We start from the raw sequence: 19,572 nt of genomic DNA, 5'->3' as shown, positions 1-19,572 counted from the left end.
GACCCCGGCCTGTACGGTATCTACTAAAAGAAAGGGAAATAAAATAAAAACTAGAACTGAAGCAGTGACAGGCTTCCTTAAATATTCACCGCTTTTCCTGCAGGAACCAGCACAGACTCAGCAGGACCAAACGGGCCAAGCTTTTGAACAACCTACTTTTTCCTAAGCAGTAACTTCATTATACAACATAAACGGAATATAGGTTGATTCAACTTTTTGCCCTCGGTTTCTGCTCGTTTTCTCCTTCAGAGCAGGAAGCAATGGCACAGGCGTCACCGTGAGCGTGCGTACAGACCTGCGCTGATGGGGCGCGTCCTGGGAACCCAGGTCATTACAGATGGGACTTTTAGAAAGCTACAGACCATTATTTCCCCCCATATTTATTTCAAGATAATATGACCATAATAGACACTGTATTACTGAAACAGCTTCTAATTTATGTATTATTAATTACCCGTTCTTGTGTCTATTACACATATTTATAAAACTAAACTTAAGTTCTGCCCATCTTCATGTAGTCTTTAACATCAGTGTATTGCACGGACAGTGAGGATGCTAATCATGCGGCCACTCTAATATTTCATATTTACTGAATGTTACCACTCCATTAATTCCTGGCACACAACTTAGCTGGTAAAGTTTATGCAGTGACTTCTGCAATGTGTCTGAAAATGAAAAGGGATCTTTCAGTAGTGGGGACCTGGTTTATATTTCAGTTGAACCATGTTACGTTCAAGGTGGTCACACAAGAATAAAGTTTCAAAAACTGTGTTTAGCCTGTGTTCTCAGGCATTATCACTGAGATGCTGTCAGCTCTCTCATTGCAAAAATACACCCAGTAACCAAATCTCCCTGCGTCTGGGATCAGCCATATCATGTTTGCAGTTACTCGTTTGTATTTATTCTGCTTTGATTCCAGCAAAAGCGACCAGCAGAGGGCTGCCTGCTTTTAAAAACTCTAATGGGAGAAAACGAGGTGGATTAATGAAACATTAAGCAAGGGAAAGTTTAGGTAACTGGAGAAAATGGCAGACTGGATGATATAGAAAAATACATTAGTCAGCTGGATTAAAACGCTTTTATGCCATTTTTTGCACATATTACATATTTTTTTTTTTTGCAGTAACTCAAACGTTTATATATTGTTGGTCAAGTTCAAATGATGTGGATAGCTGTAACACTACAGGAAGGAGGCCTGATAACACTGAGGTTTAAGTTCAATTTATAATATAATTTAAAAGGAAATTAAAACTTTACATTCCGCTTATAATACATTTCTATTTACAAATAATATGATAAATATTTAGAAGCATTTATGGTATCTCCACTTCTGAGTGGCCAAAGTCAGCTGGGAGTCCCTTCTCTGCCAACGATAAACCTGGTTTACTAAAATGATGCCCTCTTCAATATTCCCCACAAGGAGATACACCATGGGATGATGGGTCGGAGTCATCCTCTGTGTACAGTTTTCATTGATAAGCAGCCACTGTTGTATCAAGCTCTGAGTTTCATAAGGCAAGAGTGAGCCCTGGGTAATGAATTCCACTTGGCATTCAATGTTGTACTCTTGGTCACCAAATACTGTTCTCTTCTTGGACAGCTTTACTTTCACTGCTAAGGAAAAGAAAAGGAAATACATAAGTTACTCCATTTACTCAAATGCAGAAAGAAACACTACCAATGAAAACAAGATGATTCCTTAAAAATACTACCATAATTTATGCTGATAAGAGTATGGTGAGGCCTTCTCCAGCAGCAGTATAGATTTTAAGATATTTTTAAAAAATAAAGGTTATATAGTCAATAATTTTTTTTCATGGAATTAGGCGACTAGGAAAAAAACACTTTCACAAGAAAGAGTACTGTATTTTTACCATCACCACATATGTCAGACTTTTTGGATAATTAGATATCATAAACTGTTGGAGGTGTTCTGGTACCATGAGGCTGCCCAGATTGCCCAGGCAATTCAGAAATTCACCTTGTCCACGTTAGGAACGCTGCAGCAAAAATAGCTGGTCATGCTTGCTGATACCACCCTTTCAGATATTCCCTTTTCATTACAGGCATCTACCTAGCCCACCTGACTCCACCAACACTTTCTAGTGTGAAACTTCTGTACTGCTTGATCTAAAGTCAGCCAAAGCTGCTGAGTCTCTGCACTGACGTCAAAGGGCTTTGCAGAAGTTTCTAGGGCAAACTCAAAAGTATTGCATGTCATTCCAATAACATGACATGAGGTAAGAATTTCTTTTACTGATATGATTTTCTGAGTCTTCTTTTCAGCAAGCTAAATACCATGAAAAACTCATGCACACAAGTAACAAAGACATGCCGTTCACCAGTCAACCACCAAAGCTTCACTTTGGATTTAATCACTAATAAAAGGCAAACTTGCTTATTTGGCTGCTTTTGCCAGAAATATTTTCCATAAATCATGTTGTACTACTATGTAGCCAGCTAGACAAGAACAGAAGAGCTTTTTGTTTGTAAACTAGATCATTAATAAATCCTTCATGCAAAATAAATCCTCTTTATATTTTGATTAGAAATAATATATTCTGAAAAACAACCTAGTTAAATCAGCAGCCAAACTCTTAATCCTTTGAAATCCCAGAAGAAACTGTCACCTATTGTAATCCTAATTTTAAAGCATTTTAGAAGGAAGGTTGTTAGTCTCTTTAATAGCAGCTGTATTAACAAGGACTTACCAAAGTTACTGTCACAGAAAACTTCGAGAACTCTTTTGTGCGTAAAGAATTCCTCCACTGCTGGGCAGGTCTGACAGGTAGGCTTTGGTAGGACTGGTAAGAAATTACAAAGTCTCATAATTATCTTTTAGAATATTTTACCTTAATTTCCTGCTGTCAAAGCTGAGAGCTCACTGTTTAACCACGGGGATTACACAGAAAATACACAATTGGTCAGTGATAATGTAAAAAGTCTACACGCTCCTTTGAAAACACAGCTAGGGATGAAAAGGAGTTTTATTTTCCATGCGCAGTCAGTCCTTGTTCAGACTGACAAGCTCAATTATCAGCATCAAATATAGTAACAAATACGGTATTATTTTTAGTACAGCTACAGTGGGTGGGAAAGAGGTTAGGTGGCTGATTCTATCAATAAGTCTAGGCGCAGCTCCGCGAGGATTGTGAATGTAAGAATTTGGGTGTGCTAGCAGCAACTGATGCCTACTGTTTTCTGCAGAAATTAATAAACATGAGTGCATTTGAAGATTTGAACATTAATGTCGTGCTAAATCAGGTTTCCATAAGGAAAATCAGATAATAAGTCATCCCAACTTTTCTAAGCTGATCAGAGAGTTCATTGTATATATAAATTTATCTGTGATAAGGGCCATTGATAAGTCTATAAAGAGACCTCAAGATTAACCACAGTGTGCCTGTCATAGGTATGATACTGCCCATAGCTGTGCAAGGTGATAATTGCCTTCCTCCACTATCTAAGCGTAGATGATCTATGCTTTATTTTTTTGAAACCATGCTGATTTACACCATCTGAGGTCTGCTGCAGCTTACACTGCAAATACTAACACTTCCCCCTGCCATGTGCATGAACAGGGTGAGGCAATACAGATAGACATGACTCCATTTACAAAATCACAGACTGTCTGGGAATGGTGTTCCTTGCACCTCCTTGATTCCCAGGAACACAGAGTACCGCCACCCTCCCCTCTGCCATCTTCCAGCTACCTTTGTGCAAGTATTTATATTCCTTTGAAAGAGATGCCAGGCACATGTCCTCGTCCGCAGGGAATCGATTGCAGTCCAGATTGTCTGGCCAGGGGTGTCCGTGGCAGGCAAGCACAGGGGTGCAGCTGTCACGGACAGCAACACACATACTCCTACAAGGATGGATAAACCTGTCGCCAGAGGAAACACCAGGCTGAATCAGTTAAACTCCCTCAGTGATAACAGAAACTATCGCAACAGTGATTTCTGTGCACGGTACATCATTGTCACTGGTATTTATAGCATCATTTAATTATACAAGTAAAGTTGTAGTAGTAAAGTTTTCAGTGCTTTTCTTTCTGGTGAGTACAAAAAAGGTAACAATTATTTGAGAAAAAGTGAAGATCGCCTTTAGATTATGATAAACATGCATTTCATTTGATCCCTGATCTGGCAAATAAAGGCTGGAGTTTTGTGGTGTGGTACTTACGTATCTAAACAGATGGGTGCAAACAGGGAGCACAGGAATGTCCTCACGTGAGGGTGACAGTCCGTGTGCACAAGGTGTTGCCAGGTGGTGGACTTTAGGATAACCTCTGCCATGCTTGTGTGTCCCATCAGGTTGGGAAGCCTCATCTCAGAGTATCCAATCTTGTGGCACATGTCCATCTCCTTGGGTATCACTACACATTTTGTGGATAATCCAATGTCAAAGCCTGTTGCCACTCTTAGGAAACTGCTCACAGCAAAAACAAGTATTTTTGCAGTCGAGAACATCTTCCAGTGACTCCTCAGCTGCTGAGCAGGGAGATGTCAAACCCTCCAAGTGCAGGGCACACTGAAAACCTTGTGGTTTATATGCCAAGAGCTTAGCGAACTGTTGTTTATCAACTGTTTATCAAATCACTCGAGACAAGACAGGTCTTATTGCCTATTCAAGGGATTGCTGTGATAACCGGGGAGGTGGAGACAAAGTATAGAAGTGTGTTCCCTAAAGACACTTTTATTTGGTATAGCCTTTCATTATCCCACAGCGTCAGTCGCTGCAGCATTCGTTCTATGTGGCATATTAAATTTTGACACCTAGAAGGTTTGCTATGTGCTTGCTAAAACAAATTAAGAGATCCCCCAGAAAAACGGTGGGGCAGACAAGCTGTCTCCTGGGGCTGCTGTGTCTCCTTTGTTTTCAGACACTGCTGATGTGGGCAGAAAGAACAGCCCAGATTGACTTATCAAGTGAAAATGTTTTGCTTGTGCTAATTGCCCATGTCTCTTCCACTGTTTTACAATGTAGAAGAGGTACTTTCTTTGGTCAAGTGCTGTAAAAGAGACAGCCTCCTGCTATTAACCAAGGATTTTGTCTGGAAATTTGGATCCCTATCCTGTCCCATGCTAAAGGTGCCAACTTCTGTTAATTTTAACAGACACCTGAAAATACAGTATTGTTTCACTGATTGGAGTATGTGCCTATCAGATGGTTACAGAACTCGCATTTTTCATTTATAAGTTCAGTGGTGGATCTAACATTGCAGGACTGTTGCAGCTATCAGTATTTATACAGAGTGAAAAGGCAGTTACACATATGGAGAAACATTATTATTATTTCAAACAAACCTGGCTACATTTAAAATTGCTCAGATAATGTAGTGTTTCCCTTATTTATTAATAAATTGTAATTACATTAAGCTGTATGAAAGCAAATGATACCAGATGCATACTTTTTCTGTTTGTAGCACAAAAATAGTATTAAATTTCTTAAGTTAAAAGTTCACAAAATTACTGAGTACTTCATTACTGTTTTTAGTATAATACTGATAAGCAGCTCTTTGCTACAGAGAAGCTGGGGAATCAGTTAAGATGACAGAGGGTCTGGAGTAATGTGTGTCTTACCTATTATGAATAGAAAAGTCAGATTCTTAGTTAAAAGAGTTGAAGTTCTAAACAAAACATTTTGTGGAAATTTTTAACTTGACAAAAGATTTTTACGATTGGTTATGGGTGTTAATTTTTATTTGCATTTCTTATTACATGTTTTATTAGCAGAAATGTTTAGATATTAATACATAGGTGGAACTACTGTAAAATATCTGGTCTGATTATTCGGCTAAAATAAGTACATTCATGATAGCGTATCATCTAGTATTACTGATGCTTGATTGAAATACAGTTTTCAGAAACAGCAGCTCTTTGTGCTTATACCTCGATGACGCACATTTAGACAATGTGCTACATATCATTTACATGTTTATACCTAAATGTTAGATTATTAATACTAGCATCTTTGAAACAAATGACAACCCCCTGCTGATTCTTCCTTAGCTGTCTTCTTTAAGCTACTGGGGAATTTACAGTATCTGTTTAAGTCAGAAAAAAATGACAGCATGCAAGGTTCCAGGAACTAAAGATGTATTTAAAGGAATTGCCAGATTTTCTTCTTATGTTTTGATGCCAGCTCTGTGGCTTTTCCAGTAAATATGGTTTCTCTGTATCCGTTATCTCACTCTGAAGCAGAGGAATTGAATACCTAACCGGACTGATTTAGGCCTGACAGTAGCATCCCTTTGTCAGGTGCTCCATGTATTCCATAGGAAGCTGAGGACCCTTACTAAAACTCAGTATCAGTCCCGTTCTTGCTAGATCTGCACGGAGCACAGCTCACGCAGGCTCCAGAGGTCTTGCAGGCGCCATGATGCCCCTTGCCTGAGCGTCCCTCCGGCATTCAGCAGCTGGAGTGAAACTGGGCTCCATATATGAACGTCTCCCTTATTCAGCAGGTTCCTGCATCCGTCCATGTTGCTAACAGCTTTACCAAGTCACGCTGTAATTTCATGAAATTTATCAAATTCCCCTCTGGCCCTTACAGCATTTTTCTGTAATACTTCCCTCATCTGATTGCTCTCTGAAAGTAGGTGGCAAGGTCTGCGGTGAAGGAAGCCCTGCCATTGCATGTGGGGCATGCCATTACATGCACGTTTCTAAGCAATATAAAATAAAGAGTATTTGGTCTCTTGATTATTGAGATGCTTTTCTCTGTGACTGTCTCACAACACAGAAGAAAACGTGATTGATCCTAAAACTGGAGTCGACCCTGTTACTGCAGACAGCGAGGGGCTGTTGAGTTGCATACTGGAGTTGCATACGCCTGTTGAGACAGGCATAACGAGACTGTGAGGTGAAGATGCTCTAATGAGAGCTAATACCTCTCCTAACAAACTTAGTGTCCATAGGAACTGTCTTAGAAATCAATAATTGTGTATCTCTGTGTCTGCCGGGGCTTTGCAGGGGGTAGGTCATTTATGAGCCACCACCACCACCTCTGAGTTTCTTTCAGCCTCAGCTGTATCTCGAAGGAGGCCAGCTATATTTTGGTGCTTTGCTTTTGGCCAGCTGCCTTTCACTGGGCCATCGTTCTGTAATGCTGAAAGAAGAGTTTTTCTCCGTGTGGGTACAGCGGCACCTCTGGAGGTGGTGGAGGCCTCAGCGGGCCAGGAAGGAGCTGCGTGCTCCCGCTGCGCCACGTCTGGCACCGTGCTTCGGCGGGGAGCCTGGAGCATTCCAGGGTGTGGAAGAAACTCCGTGGTCTTGCCATCAGAAGAATGGCAAGCAATCTGCCTCGCTCCCGTTTCTCCTTGTTTTCTTCCTGTTCTGACCAAAGTAGCCATTCACACAGGGAACAGCAAGTCCTTACGCGTTTGTCAGGAATGACGCAGCTCACCTGAGGGCTGGAGAATTGCCACCAGCTCTGAGAGCAAAATATGCACAGACGCCTTTGCTGAACACCTGTGACTGCGTTGGGTTTAAGGCTGGATCTGCAGCCAGAGCGTTACCCGTAATTCAGTCATTTTTGTTAGCTGTCTTCTGTCAGGAAAGAGCATCATTTATGGGAACTTCCGATTCCTCTCTCTTCTGACAGTCACTGGGTTCAAAATGTCAGCTGGGTCAAATTCCTTACCCTGTGCTGTTTTTAGTGTCATCATTTACTAAGGAATTTACCAATCTGATACTTATTTTTGCTATGCTCACAAACCGCTTTTAAGCAAGGCAATTTGGCTGTGCTTCTGTTTAGGCTTAATTATTTTAGTATTCTCCATGAGCAGATGCTACCTTGAAACTTGGTTTGACAGCAAGTCATTACAATTTATCATTTTTAGCAGGAGTCTTGCAGAACAGTTATTAAAAATGAACATGCAAATTAGATGGCCATTGCTTGGAGAGTGCTTCAGGTCAGTCACATGTTGGCTCCTTGGCAGACGCGTGAGCTGCAGCACCCACGTTGCTCTGCCATAGATCCTCCATTTCTGCAAATGCTCAGCTGCTCCTTGACGTAGCGTGGAAGAAAACACAGCTTGCTTTTGGGTACACGGTGAACTGTGATTTACTGTTGCCACACCAGCTAAACATTCAAATTGCAGAAAAGCTGGTGGCGGCACGCAATTTCTAATCATAGTGATATATGTGTGTACAGGTTGCTTGAATAAAGACTGCCTAAAATGAAAAAAAAAAATTATTAGTTTACCAAGCTATCATGAGAATTACAATTTCTGCATATAATTTGAGAGAGCAGCATAAAATACAAGACCTGAAGATTCAGAGAAACTTCTGCCTTGAAATCTGGAGTCCAGCTAATGTTCTTTGAGACTTCTGAAGAAAGCTGTGTGGTTATTCCCTTAGCAAAGGGTCGCATTTATCATTCCTGGATGGTTACCTGCTGATGGACCCTGATAACAGGAACAGCAGCTGGAGGCTCACTCCCTGCCCACCTCTGTGTTGACTGCTTTGACTGTTACCAGGGAGGCAGACAGAGATTAACCAGGTGCCACCCATCAGACCCCACTAAGAAATGGGACTGAATTTTTCTTCAAAGAACGTAGGGGGTTGAGAGCAAACTAGTGGATGTAGGGATTTTTGGTTTTAATCTAAACATTTGCTGTAATATTTGGCTGGAGTCCTTTTTATCTGGAGTCTAATGGCAGAGATGCAAGGCTCTGAGACAAGGATCAAAACTTGTAACTGTCCACCCCAAGTCGCAAAAGGAGGCTGCGGAGAGGCAATCCTCTGATGTCAGCTTTGCTGGACCAACATCCTTACTCTGTGGGGCAGGATTTACTACATAACATTACCTTTGCTTAGGAAAAAATCAATTAGGCCACATAAGGTATCTGTAAAACAAGGGAGGAAGAGTCATAGGTGGTTTTGAAAAGCCCTTGTTAATGTATTTGTCACAATGGCTTTAGCATTGCTTTAATTTTTCAAGGTCAGAAATACTGTATTTCCTTATAAATCTGTAATGCAAACTGTTAAAGGCTGACTGCTCTGGCACACTGAGCTTTGTCCTTATTACTGTCAATTGATTATCTCGGAGGAAAGCTTATTTTAACAGTGAAAGTCAATGCTTTGGGTGACCCAGACTTAGTTTCTGGCTCTGACGCAAGCTTCCTGCTGAAGCTTTAACCCCACTGTGTTGACTCCACACATAGACTGTCCTGCTTAACAGTGCTGGGGATGTTGGAAGTTAAATGCATTCAAATATGCAGCATTCAGATGCTACAAGAGTGAAGAAAAGGCATGTAAATACCCACAGAGGTTCCAACAGTATCGCCTAAAGGCACAAGGGTGCTGAATACTATACAAAAATGGGGTAAATAGCATTTCCTAAGTAGGCCAAGTAAATTGGGATGGAAAAGGCATAGGAAGACGAGATGACTTGCTAATCAGCTAGCAGCTAAAGCAGGCACACAGCTCTGAGCTTTGCCATCGCAATGTTCATTGACGCATTCAGCTTTCGGGTCTCCTGCTCAGCAACATTTTCATCACTCCAGAGCAGGACAAATCGTGTAATGTGACTTAGGGGAAAACCTGAAATCCCATACTGAGTTACTAGGGGCACACTCATGAAACTGCATTCAGGCCCTATCCTGTGTGCTGCACAGCAAGGCCTTTACAGTGAACACCGTATTGGTTAAATGCTGTGTGAAGCTGTTTGCTTTCAAGGTGGCTGAAAAGAGGAGAGAAGCGCCAACATGATTATCGTTAAGTGGAATTTTGCTCTTCAATCATAAGCAGTGGGGCAGGCTCAGTAGTTGGTTTTGCTCCCCGGGGTAAGCAATTTCCAAATGATGACTTTCAGGTGGGAGCAAAACACAGTCTGTCTGAATGTAGGGGTTTACATTATTGATCATGTACCAGATGAGCACCTTTGACAGAGAGACAGTAGTAACAGCCACTGTTCTCTGTTTCCCTCCAGGTAAAAAACGTAGGTGTTGTTTTGTGGCTTGTTTTGTTTTGGGGTTTTTTTGGTGAGTTTGGTGGTGGGTTTTTTTGTATTGGTTTGCTGGTTTGGCTAATACTGTCTATTTTTCCTTTTAGTTTTAGGCCCATTTTACTGGGTTTCAACTTAGTTTTGATCTGATTTAATTTTGTGGAAGAAGGACCAATTTAACAAATGGAGTCTCATGTATTTCAGCACAATTCCTGTTCTGCAGAAAAGCTCCCGTTTCTTTCAGACCTGATCAGTTTTTGCAGTCTTTCAGCGACTGGCGTGATGCTGGCTTTCCCTTTATCAAATTTCGATCGTAACTGAGTCCCTTCTCACGCGCTGTCCATCACAAGCAGCTCCAAATGAAATAAAAAGCAAGGGTAAGCAGAGAACACTCTGAATCATTTCCAAACCTCTGTTCACAAAAGGGGGTACAAGTAGACTCAGGACTGTTTCATAAGGAGGCAGGGCAGCAGCTGTTTGGGCTACAAGTAAACAGCAAGTACATACCAACTGTTTGTAGTACATTGAGAAAGTAAACAGGGTCATCTTGTCTAGCCCCCCCCCCCCCCTTGTCTGTGGCCTGTAGCCAGCTACTGATCATCAAGATAAAATGGAAACACATTAAGTCTTGAAAATTATGTCTGGCTTCTGGCTGCCACTGGAGATAGCTCTATCAGTTAAACAAGTAAAACTGTGGGTGAGTGCTCCGCTGACTCCAGCATGCCTGGAGCCTGTCCCTTTTAAGTCACTTGGTATTTTGCACCTAACTTCTGTGCATCCCAGCCGCCCGAGGAAAGGCTCTCAGCATCTGACATTGTAACAGTACATGGCAGGCCAGGCTCACTTTGGTTTAACGTCGTGGGAACCTGTGGACTGGAAGCCTCTGTTTAAAAGTCAAACTCCAGCCTAAATACTTTGCTGAATAAGCAAAATTAAATAATGTCTATTTCACAAGTAAATAAACGTGCTTCAAATATTTGAATTAGATATTATGGCCAAATCTCTAAGCAAAATTCCCTCTGGCATTAGCATGATTTTTTTCTTGAATAATGACGGCAAAATGTAATCTCTTTCCGGGCACTGAAAATGTATGTAAATCTAAATAACCAAAACAAATGTTCCTGTTGCAAATGTTTTTGGTGAACTGAGATTAAAACAAAGATTTGTCAGGAAAGAGTCAAGAGTTACACCCTCAGCATGAATTTCAGATTCTGGTCATTAGAATCCTGGCAGATTTTTTTTTGTTATAAATTTCTCTCCATGCCAAGACTCATATCATTTTTCAGGGTGTAGATTTTAAAATATCAAAAAGAAAAGATATTTTCTGGATAAATCCTAGCCTTTATTTATAAGTTTCTGTGTCAGTGTAGTTTTGCAAAGAGGTGTGGGGTTTTTTAAAGCTTTTACAAACTTTTTCATTCAGGTACACATGCACATACTAAACTTTGGGTGGCTTAATTAAAACAAACACCTGTGTCCTGAACTCAAGTGTGTGTATAGTCAATATTCAAAAACTATTTTGGGATTCACAGAAAAGAAAAAATATTTTTAATTGTGGCAATTACTAACTAATTACTTACGAAAGTAACTGCTTCACAAATGAGTGTGTCCATTCATAGGCACATGGTATATAATTTTTACCTGACTGCTATGCAAATATTTGATGGGAATAGTTTTTTTCTGTTCTGTTACGTGAGCTCTGTACCTGAAGGGTAAAGGATACTCGCCGAAGGTGTGAATATTCTTTATTTATTTTCACTCTCCCTATTTTGGATATGGCCTTACACACACCTTCTGGAAAAAGATGACCACAAAAGTCAGCCTCTTGGAGCCTTTAATGCTCCTTCTTACCCCACCAAAAGACACTTTGTATTGCAGCTGTCACTAATTTACTTTTATTCAGTATTTCTCCTATATTAAGGAACTCAAAACATTTTTCCAGGTTTAGTGAATGAAGTGACCAGCCTTTTGTGTAACCCACTTCAATTACAAATGCATAGCCAAATCACACCTCTGTGTGAGGAGTGAAGAAGGCAAGAGAGAGCAGGAGCCCAGCACTGCGGCAGGTGATCAGCAGGACCATGCCAGGCATTAGCTGGATCATCGTGGGCAGCTCTAGACATCAAATGTGATAATGGCGCTTTTTTTTTTTTTAATCAAATGTTTTTGATTTTCTCTGTGTTGTCATACAGGGATGGTATCCCTGCAGATAATCTGTGAGGCTTCTTGTCCATCCAAGAAGACATCTAGTAGAACAAGTATTTAAAAGTGAGTAGATTTTGCATCTTGTATACTTACTAAATCTTTCTAAATACACCCTAATGGGGTCACATAGTGCCGCCTCATAACCCTGCGATGCTGGGCCCTCAAAGTCTGCAAAACCTCAGCAACTGTTTCTATAGAGAGCATTTATGTTGCCATAATCACCCCCACAGCAGGCCTGAGAGTCACATCAACCGCTTCATCCCCACCCCGCCAGTTTGTGGGACAGCCCCGCTGGTGTTCATGACAGACTTTAAATACTCTGCAAAGGGGGAGAATTCAACTTAAAAAAACAACAACACAGTGTTCAAACAGAAAGCACAGGCACAGTATGCTTTAAAAAAGATTAAGAAGAACATAAGTTTTCTATTTATTTGGGCCTTCTGTCCCTTAGCGTTCAGAGGGCAGATGGCAGCTTCTTCCCTTTCACCATGGCTTGTGTTGCATACATCACCTCTGTTGACATCAAAGACATTTGGTTTCTATTACCCTATCTTGAAGAGAAGTTCACCGATAAAGAAGTCTCCACCCTAATGATTAAACTCTATTTGGACTGAAATATCTGGGCAAGAGTCCTTCAGCCCACAGGCCAGGATTAGAGGGTCTGTGACTCCAGCGCCCACTTGCTAATCTGGGTGCAGACCATGCCTCGTGGCCTTCCTGTGAAACGTTACGTCATTTGGCTTTCACAGCCCTTTACCATCACCCCAGGGCAATCATTTTCTTCCACTGATACTACCAGGAAATGGAACGGAGATGAATCCATCCTAATTAGCTACTCAACAGCAAGAGCTGAATAAATAAGGAAAAATTATAGAGCTATCATTTAGAAATGGCTCAAAATCCAACAGTACTTACATGATCTTTAAAACTGTGGTTTGCTCCTAATTAGTTTACGAAGATCAGTGAGGGAGGGAGAACCAGAGAAATAATTGAGTTTAAGGTTAATCAGGAGACGCTGATTTTTTTTGGTCTTAAGAACCATTTTCATTCTCTAAATAGCATTAAGGGTTTCATGCTGGTTGCAGTGACCCAAGATTGATAACTGTATCCACAGGAGGCTCTTTTCATTATGGAAACCACAGAGAAGCAAATAGTTTAGAAGGGAAGGTATTTTGAAATTAGACTCAGGAGCATCAAGACAAAAGATTTGTGATTGCAGCTCTAGTTTCAGACCTTACAAGAAGCATGTTTGCCTGACAGCTTCCTTAGCTTTTTTCCCCTGCTTATATCTGATAAATGTTATTACCACTCCCCTATGGGAGCCTTGCCTTGTTATATCTACATCTCTACTACAGCATTACTACTGTTAAATGTACTAGGGCAGAAGAGCTTTTTTTGTTTTGTGAGAGAGAGAAAAATATTTATAGAAAACACATCCAAAGAGTGTAACCGGAGCAGTTGGTTGTGTGGGTAAAAGCTCTCTTCTCCCCACCCACCCACCCCTTTTTTTTTTTTAATAATTGGATCAAATTTTGATATCCTTGCTTATGATAAGTAGTATTTTTCTTCCTGATACTCAATGGAAATTAAACAGAAGTACGGGAGTTATTGACAGGCTGACCCTGTACCCCAGGAAGGCAATGACAGTTTCCATAACCCATGATTGCATACTGAAAACCAAGTATTCTGCCTGTTTTGCTTATGCTGCCTGTTACAACGCATCCTATTAATGTCAGTGAAGTTCTCATGGCATCCCTTGATGTGAGCAAGATTGACAAAGGTGGAAAATATAAACAGGCCACCCATTCCACTCTTTTTGGTGACTTACATTTCAGGACGTTATATAAAAATGTTTTGTTTGGGAACATGGTATTAAACAAAGATCCAGTATGGAAGGCACTTTGCCCCACCATATGGTTGACGGAGTAAAACATCCTAATATCTTGGCTCCAGCAAGGGATGCTGCAGGTGCATATGCCAAGCTTTAAAGGGAATAAACAACTTTTCTCCCTGTGCTTACTGGAGTCCTTACACAGTCGTTCCCTCCCTGCATGCCAGTGGGAGAAGCCACCTTGGGGCCATGCCCACACATGTGAGAACATTCACTTGGCTATTTCTTTTTTTGAGGATTAGTGGCATTTGACCTACTCAGTAAGAACACTGCTTGAGTAGATAAAGCTTACACAGAAAAACGAGGGGAAACAGTGCTTCAAATTCTGCCTACTTCCAAGTTTTAATCTTTCTCCTTTCCAAGAGGAAAGGACTATTTGTGGCACAGGCTCTTCCTAACCAGCCTACTGACACACCCATGTTTTTCAAGGCCCAGCATGCCTGGATGAGAAGACAGACATTTAGTCTTCTTGAAACCTACTAATTGATCACAAAGGATGCATGAACCAGCTCATGATGGTTCACATCCCCATATTAGAGAAGATTTTATTAACCCTAAGGGAGCCCTCAGGCATCCTCTGGTATGAATTTGGCACATTAAGGCAAGATCTTTGGGGCACAGCAACGCTCTCTGCTTGCTCAGCTCAGCTCTTCAGCTTTTCCTGAGCAGTTTCACATGGGTGGTCATGCTTACCCCACTGCTAGAGATCTGAGACTACAGCACAAAGTGAATTTTCCCTTTACATAAATAATTTATACTTCAAAGTATGTTAACAGTGCCAAACATCAGCTATGGAAAGCAATTCAAAAGTTGGAAGATACAGCAAGTTCATAACATTAATCATATCAAATCCAGGTGATCAAAACCACTAATCCAGCCATAAAGCATAAAAGGTTATAAAATCCATTGGGAAACCTAAGGAAAAGTAGTTCATGTTCTGCTTTAGAGACTTCAAATGGCAACACTGAGTAGCTATAGAAATTGTAGTTATAGTGAGGTGTTTGTGAAGAGAACCCCACTCATTTTACAGAGTCTCCAAATACTCACTTGTTAATGTATGGCCATAGTTTCACACCTGTTCTGATAATTCAGCAACCTTAATGTAAAACATTACCAGAGCATTTGGAAGCCATAAGGGAAATCATGTTTAAAGCCTGTAACATGGCATGGAACCTGGAGTTTATTTTTATCTCTGGTGACAGCCCTCCTGCTCTGCCAGCAGGTAGGACTCGATCTCAGCATTCACAGCATTCTCACTGCTTGTGGTTTCACCTCTCTGGCAAGTCCAACTGCTTATTTAAGATACTAGCAATGCCTTAAAAAAAATCCTCCTGCACTGTTTTTTCTTTGTTTAAAGGAAATCTGTACTCTCTTGCAGTTATTTTGCTTCCTACCTCATCATTAACTTTTGCACAAATGTGTCAGGTATGAAAAACTTTATTAGGGCAAATGATGTTGTCATGACACTTACTTGGTCCAAATTGTGTTAACAACAAATGAGACACTCTCAGTGACTTACAGTAGATTTGCCAAATGGCAGGGAAAATATGTATTACTTTCATTTTGTTTTGGAGCACAGCCAATAAATCTCTTCAACTGGACCGAACTGAATGCAAACCACCATATCTAGTCAGGGCAGAAGGCGAGGGCAGCCCCAGGTTGGAGCACCTCCCTGGGGATGGGGACAGGCCAGGCTGGGACATCAGCCTGTGGGTGGTAGTGGCTCGCTGGGACCCATGGCCAGGCACATGGCTGCAGGGTGGTGGGGAGCTGCAGCTCAGGCAGGGCCAAGGCCAGAGCCTCAGCTGGAAGCAGCTCCCCTGGCCAGGGTTTGGCTTCGCAGCGTCTGGGAGCCTGTCCCCAGGGTCACCGTGGGGAAGGGGCTGCCCTCGGCTGCACTGGCTTTGAGCTGGCCTCCAGCCCTGGCAGCCAAACCTCTAGAAGCCCCCAGGGATGTCCTCACAACCTTACAACAGAGCTCACCATCACTCTTTCCTAAACGACTACTTTGCCCAGGCTGCATTTTTATTATTTTATGGCTAGAGGACAACAGCACAAAGAGATTACAGCCATAGGCACCCATTATTTTGGGGTAAGCACAATTTTCCAGGCACCCTTGCTCTGTGATCATGTCTGTGCTAGTAAATTAACCACGTCTGGAATAGTTTGCTGGATCTAAGAAGTCCAACTGGCAAGACACTGCCCAACTCCATGCTCTGAAATCCTCTTACCTTCCAAAGCTGGCTGATGGCATTCCACTGCCTGTTAGGAGCACCACCTGGCCACCACTGGCTCCTCAGCTGTGCTGGGGGAGTCACAGCAAGACCGCAGCTGCCCCAGGCCGAAACTGTGTTAGCAATTTAACAGAGCATGCAGCTAAAGGTCAGCACCTAGAAAACACTCCCAGCCCTGGTGAGTTTGTTAGTGCAGAGCCCACGTGTCCAACACACAGCCCACCAGCTTGCACGTGCAAGCCCAGGGACCTCCCTGCTGCAGCAGGTGCTGAGGTCTCCAGCCAGCCAAAACACAAGGCAGAGTCAAAGGCAGCTTTAGCGGACATGGGGAGAGGAATCTATATGTTCTACAGGCAATTGTTTTGGATAGCCCAACCCTGAGAGAGTGCTTTCATGTCCTGCATTCTGCCTTGTCTTAAGTTATCACATAGTCGCCACCTTTTGCAAGAGCTAGGGGGCAGGAGCTATAAATTCCTCCGGTAAAAGCTTCCTAACACTTTCCTGGAGAAGACTTAGTCATTGCCTTCAATGAAAGAGATACCACATGAAGAAAATAATATAAATCTGTGTGATAAAACACATAGACAAGGAACTCACCATCACTGAGGTAAACTGTGTTGATGGTAGTAATGATATGGACAGATTGAGACTGCTGGAACTATGAAGAACCCCTGAGATGAATCTCCCTGTGGCTACATTTTAGTCTGGAAATCCAAAATTAAGAACCCTAGCAAACAACTGGAGATGCCTTACATTAAATGTAATCATTTAAATGGAATCAAACATTTGCCTGATTTGATCATCTCGTTCCAGCTAGATGAACCTACACTTCTGAAGGATGCTTTCTGGGAAGCGCCTTGCAGTGCTGTGCTTCCCTCATCAATATGCAAAGCTGTTCTTAAAAAGGTGCCCTGCTTCAGGGCCAGCAGATACTTCATGTGCACCAGTCATGCTTCCTTGTTATTCAAAGTTTATACTATGCTAATTTTGTGCATTATATAAAAAGTATTCTTGGGATTCTTTTAAGAGTTCACACTCCAACCAAATATACTTGGTTACTCCAGTCATGGCTCAGGATTCTTCCCAAGCAGCAATTTTGTTTCCTTATAACTGACCTTTAATTTATAATGTATCCTAGACCTTGAGAGGGGTTTGCTTTAGAAAACTTTATCTAGTGTTTTTCTGATTACACTTCTCAGCCATATTTTTTCTCCTCACAGTAGCACACTATCATTTCTATGAGAAGTAAATTCAAAATTGACTCAAACCCAAAAATGTCAGGAGTTTTCTAGGAACAGCAAAATGGCTGGACACATGCCAAAGTCGTACTACTTGGCAGCAGGAACTCTGTCATGTACAAATGGGGCTTTTAAAATGCCTGAAAAAAAGCCGCCTTGGCCTAGACCCCCAGTAGATTCAACGCCTGTGTTTTTCTGAGCAATGTAATTTTACTGTTACAACCTGCGATAATATTACTGCAGTAATAATAATAATAATAATAATGATGAATTTCCTATTAATATCAGACTGAATTGGATTAGGGGGCAGCCTTTGGTTGTGCTGGCACCACGAGTGTCACTCGGATGACAGCCTTTGGCTGCAGGCACCACGGAAACACAGCAAGAGGCATGTCCTGCTCCCTGTGAGGATGAGCCCCCAGGACATGGCAAGGCAAAACTGCAAACATTCTCAAATGGGACCAAAGCAATTTCTTTCACTAGATTTCATTTGGTTGCTTCACCAGTTGCCTCATCTTGCCTCTTAAAGATAACAGCACATTCAAAATACTTCAATAAAAGGGGTAAGAGTTGCACGTCTGGATTACTCAAACTTAGCTGGGAAATGCACCTATATTGATGAGGCAGACCTTGGAGTCAACTAGAAAACTCCAGCATGGAAATGAAACAAAGCTAAGCATAAAGAAGCTCTGTTTGCAGAGCAGGATAGCAGCAGATAAAAATAATGAATCCTTCAATTACTTTCCTTGTCCCCACTTACCTCCTTGCAGAGGGATGCTGTTCCTGGTAGCTAAAAACCATTCATCATTCACATGCCTGAGAGCAGCATGTGGTTGCTCGGTGGCAATGGAGTTTCTACATCATTATGTTACTCTCCCAGAGGGCTGCAAGTCATCTGTGCACAACAGCTGCTTATTAACTGGTAGTCCATGAAGATTCAAGATTGTCTGTATGGTAGAAGTCTTCCTCCCTTGATCTTTCTCCAGCTCATGCTTTTGAATTCTTAAAAATACTTGGGAGAGGTGTTTAAGTACTGTAGTTCATGGAATTGCTTCTGGTACAACCAGTCGCCCTACAGTGTATTCAGGAGATGGAGAATTAATTAGCAGAGACAGCAGGTGTTATGAGCCTCTAATTCTGTCCCCGATACCTGCCCGGACCATCTAAAGCTCTACAGCATTTCATACCAAGATCCAGTGAATGACAGCACCTACTAGCACGCTTCATTCTCTGACAACCTTATCTGAAGCAGACCAGAAGCATCTGATGTTTGTACTTGAACAGCAGGTCAGAGAGTAGGAAGCTCAAACAATCCCACCCAGCTCATATGCCTGGCAGTTCCGAATCAAGAACAAAGTCGACCTTCTGAACACAGTCTGCAGGGCACATATTAGCACTCATGTCAGTGTTATCCTGTAAAAACCCCAGAAAATAATCAAGAAGTGAAATTGTGAGCCACATCTGGCCCACAACACCACATTATTAAAATTCAGCATGAGTGATGTGTGTTCCATGCAACGAAGGTTAATACTTAAAGGGACAATCTTGCTCTAAAACAGTCAGAAGGCATGTGGGTTTTCAGGGCAAAGGTCCCATATATCCTACTAGAACTCTGTTAACTCAAAGATGTATATGCTTGATGACAGTCAATCTGACTTGCGCTTTTACAGTCAGGCTGAGGAATGCAACCACATTTAAGGACTGAAACCATGTCTGGTAAAATCCAAGATGCTGTAAGAAATAATTAAGTGGCAGTAGTACAATCAGATCAGCTCTGTGGCTGATTCAAAGTTTGGAAAATGGGAGAAAGGTTAGCATCTCTGGTCTGACTGACTTCCAGAATAAACTACATCAGCAGCTCATATTACATTAAATGTACCTACAATATTAAGTTTCATACAGTTCCCTTACACTGAAAAAAATATTTTTCAGGAGTTGATTATACACTTGGGAACACATTTGGGGAAAATAAGACAATTTTTGTGTAAAAAACAAAGTCGCAACCTTTATTTGTCACCACACATTTCAAGTACATGCAGAACATATTTACATT

At 41.6% G+C, this 19,572-nt stretch overlaps 1 protein-coding gene across 1 annotated transcript; it reads right to left on the bottom strand.

Moving 5' to 3' along the window:
- Window positions 1-1,234: 1,234 nt before the first annotated feature.
- Window positions 1,235-4,947, bottom strand: LOC121089135 (secreted frizzled-related protein 2-like). The gene is made up of 4 exons (XM_040596087.1): window positions 4,183-4,947; window positions 3,714-3,883; window positions 2,712-2,804; window positions 1,235-1,614 (listed from the first exon to the last, which is right to left on the bottom strand). The coding sequence occupies exons 1-4, from the start codon at window positions 4,467-4,469 to the stop codon at window positions 1,304-1,306; spliced, it is 861 nt and encodes a 286-aa protein (XP_040452021.1). The 5' UTR covers window positions 4,470-4,947; the 3' UTR covers window positions 1,235-1,303.
- Window positions 4,948-19,572: the final 14,625 nt, after the last annotated feature.

This window comes from Falco naumanni, chromosome 5, assembly GCF_017639655.2.
Source record: "Falco naumanni isolate bFalNau1 chromosome 5, bFalNau1.pat, whole genome shotgun sequence".
Lineage (NCBI taxonomy): Eukaryota > Metazoa > Chordata > Aves > Falconiformes > Falconidae > Falco > Falco naumanni.
This window is presented reverse-complemented; position numbering and strand designations above follow the sequence as displayed.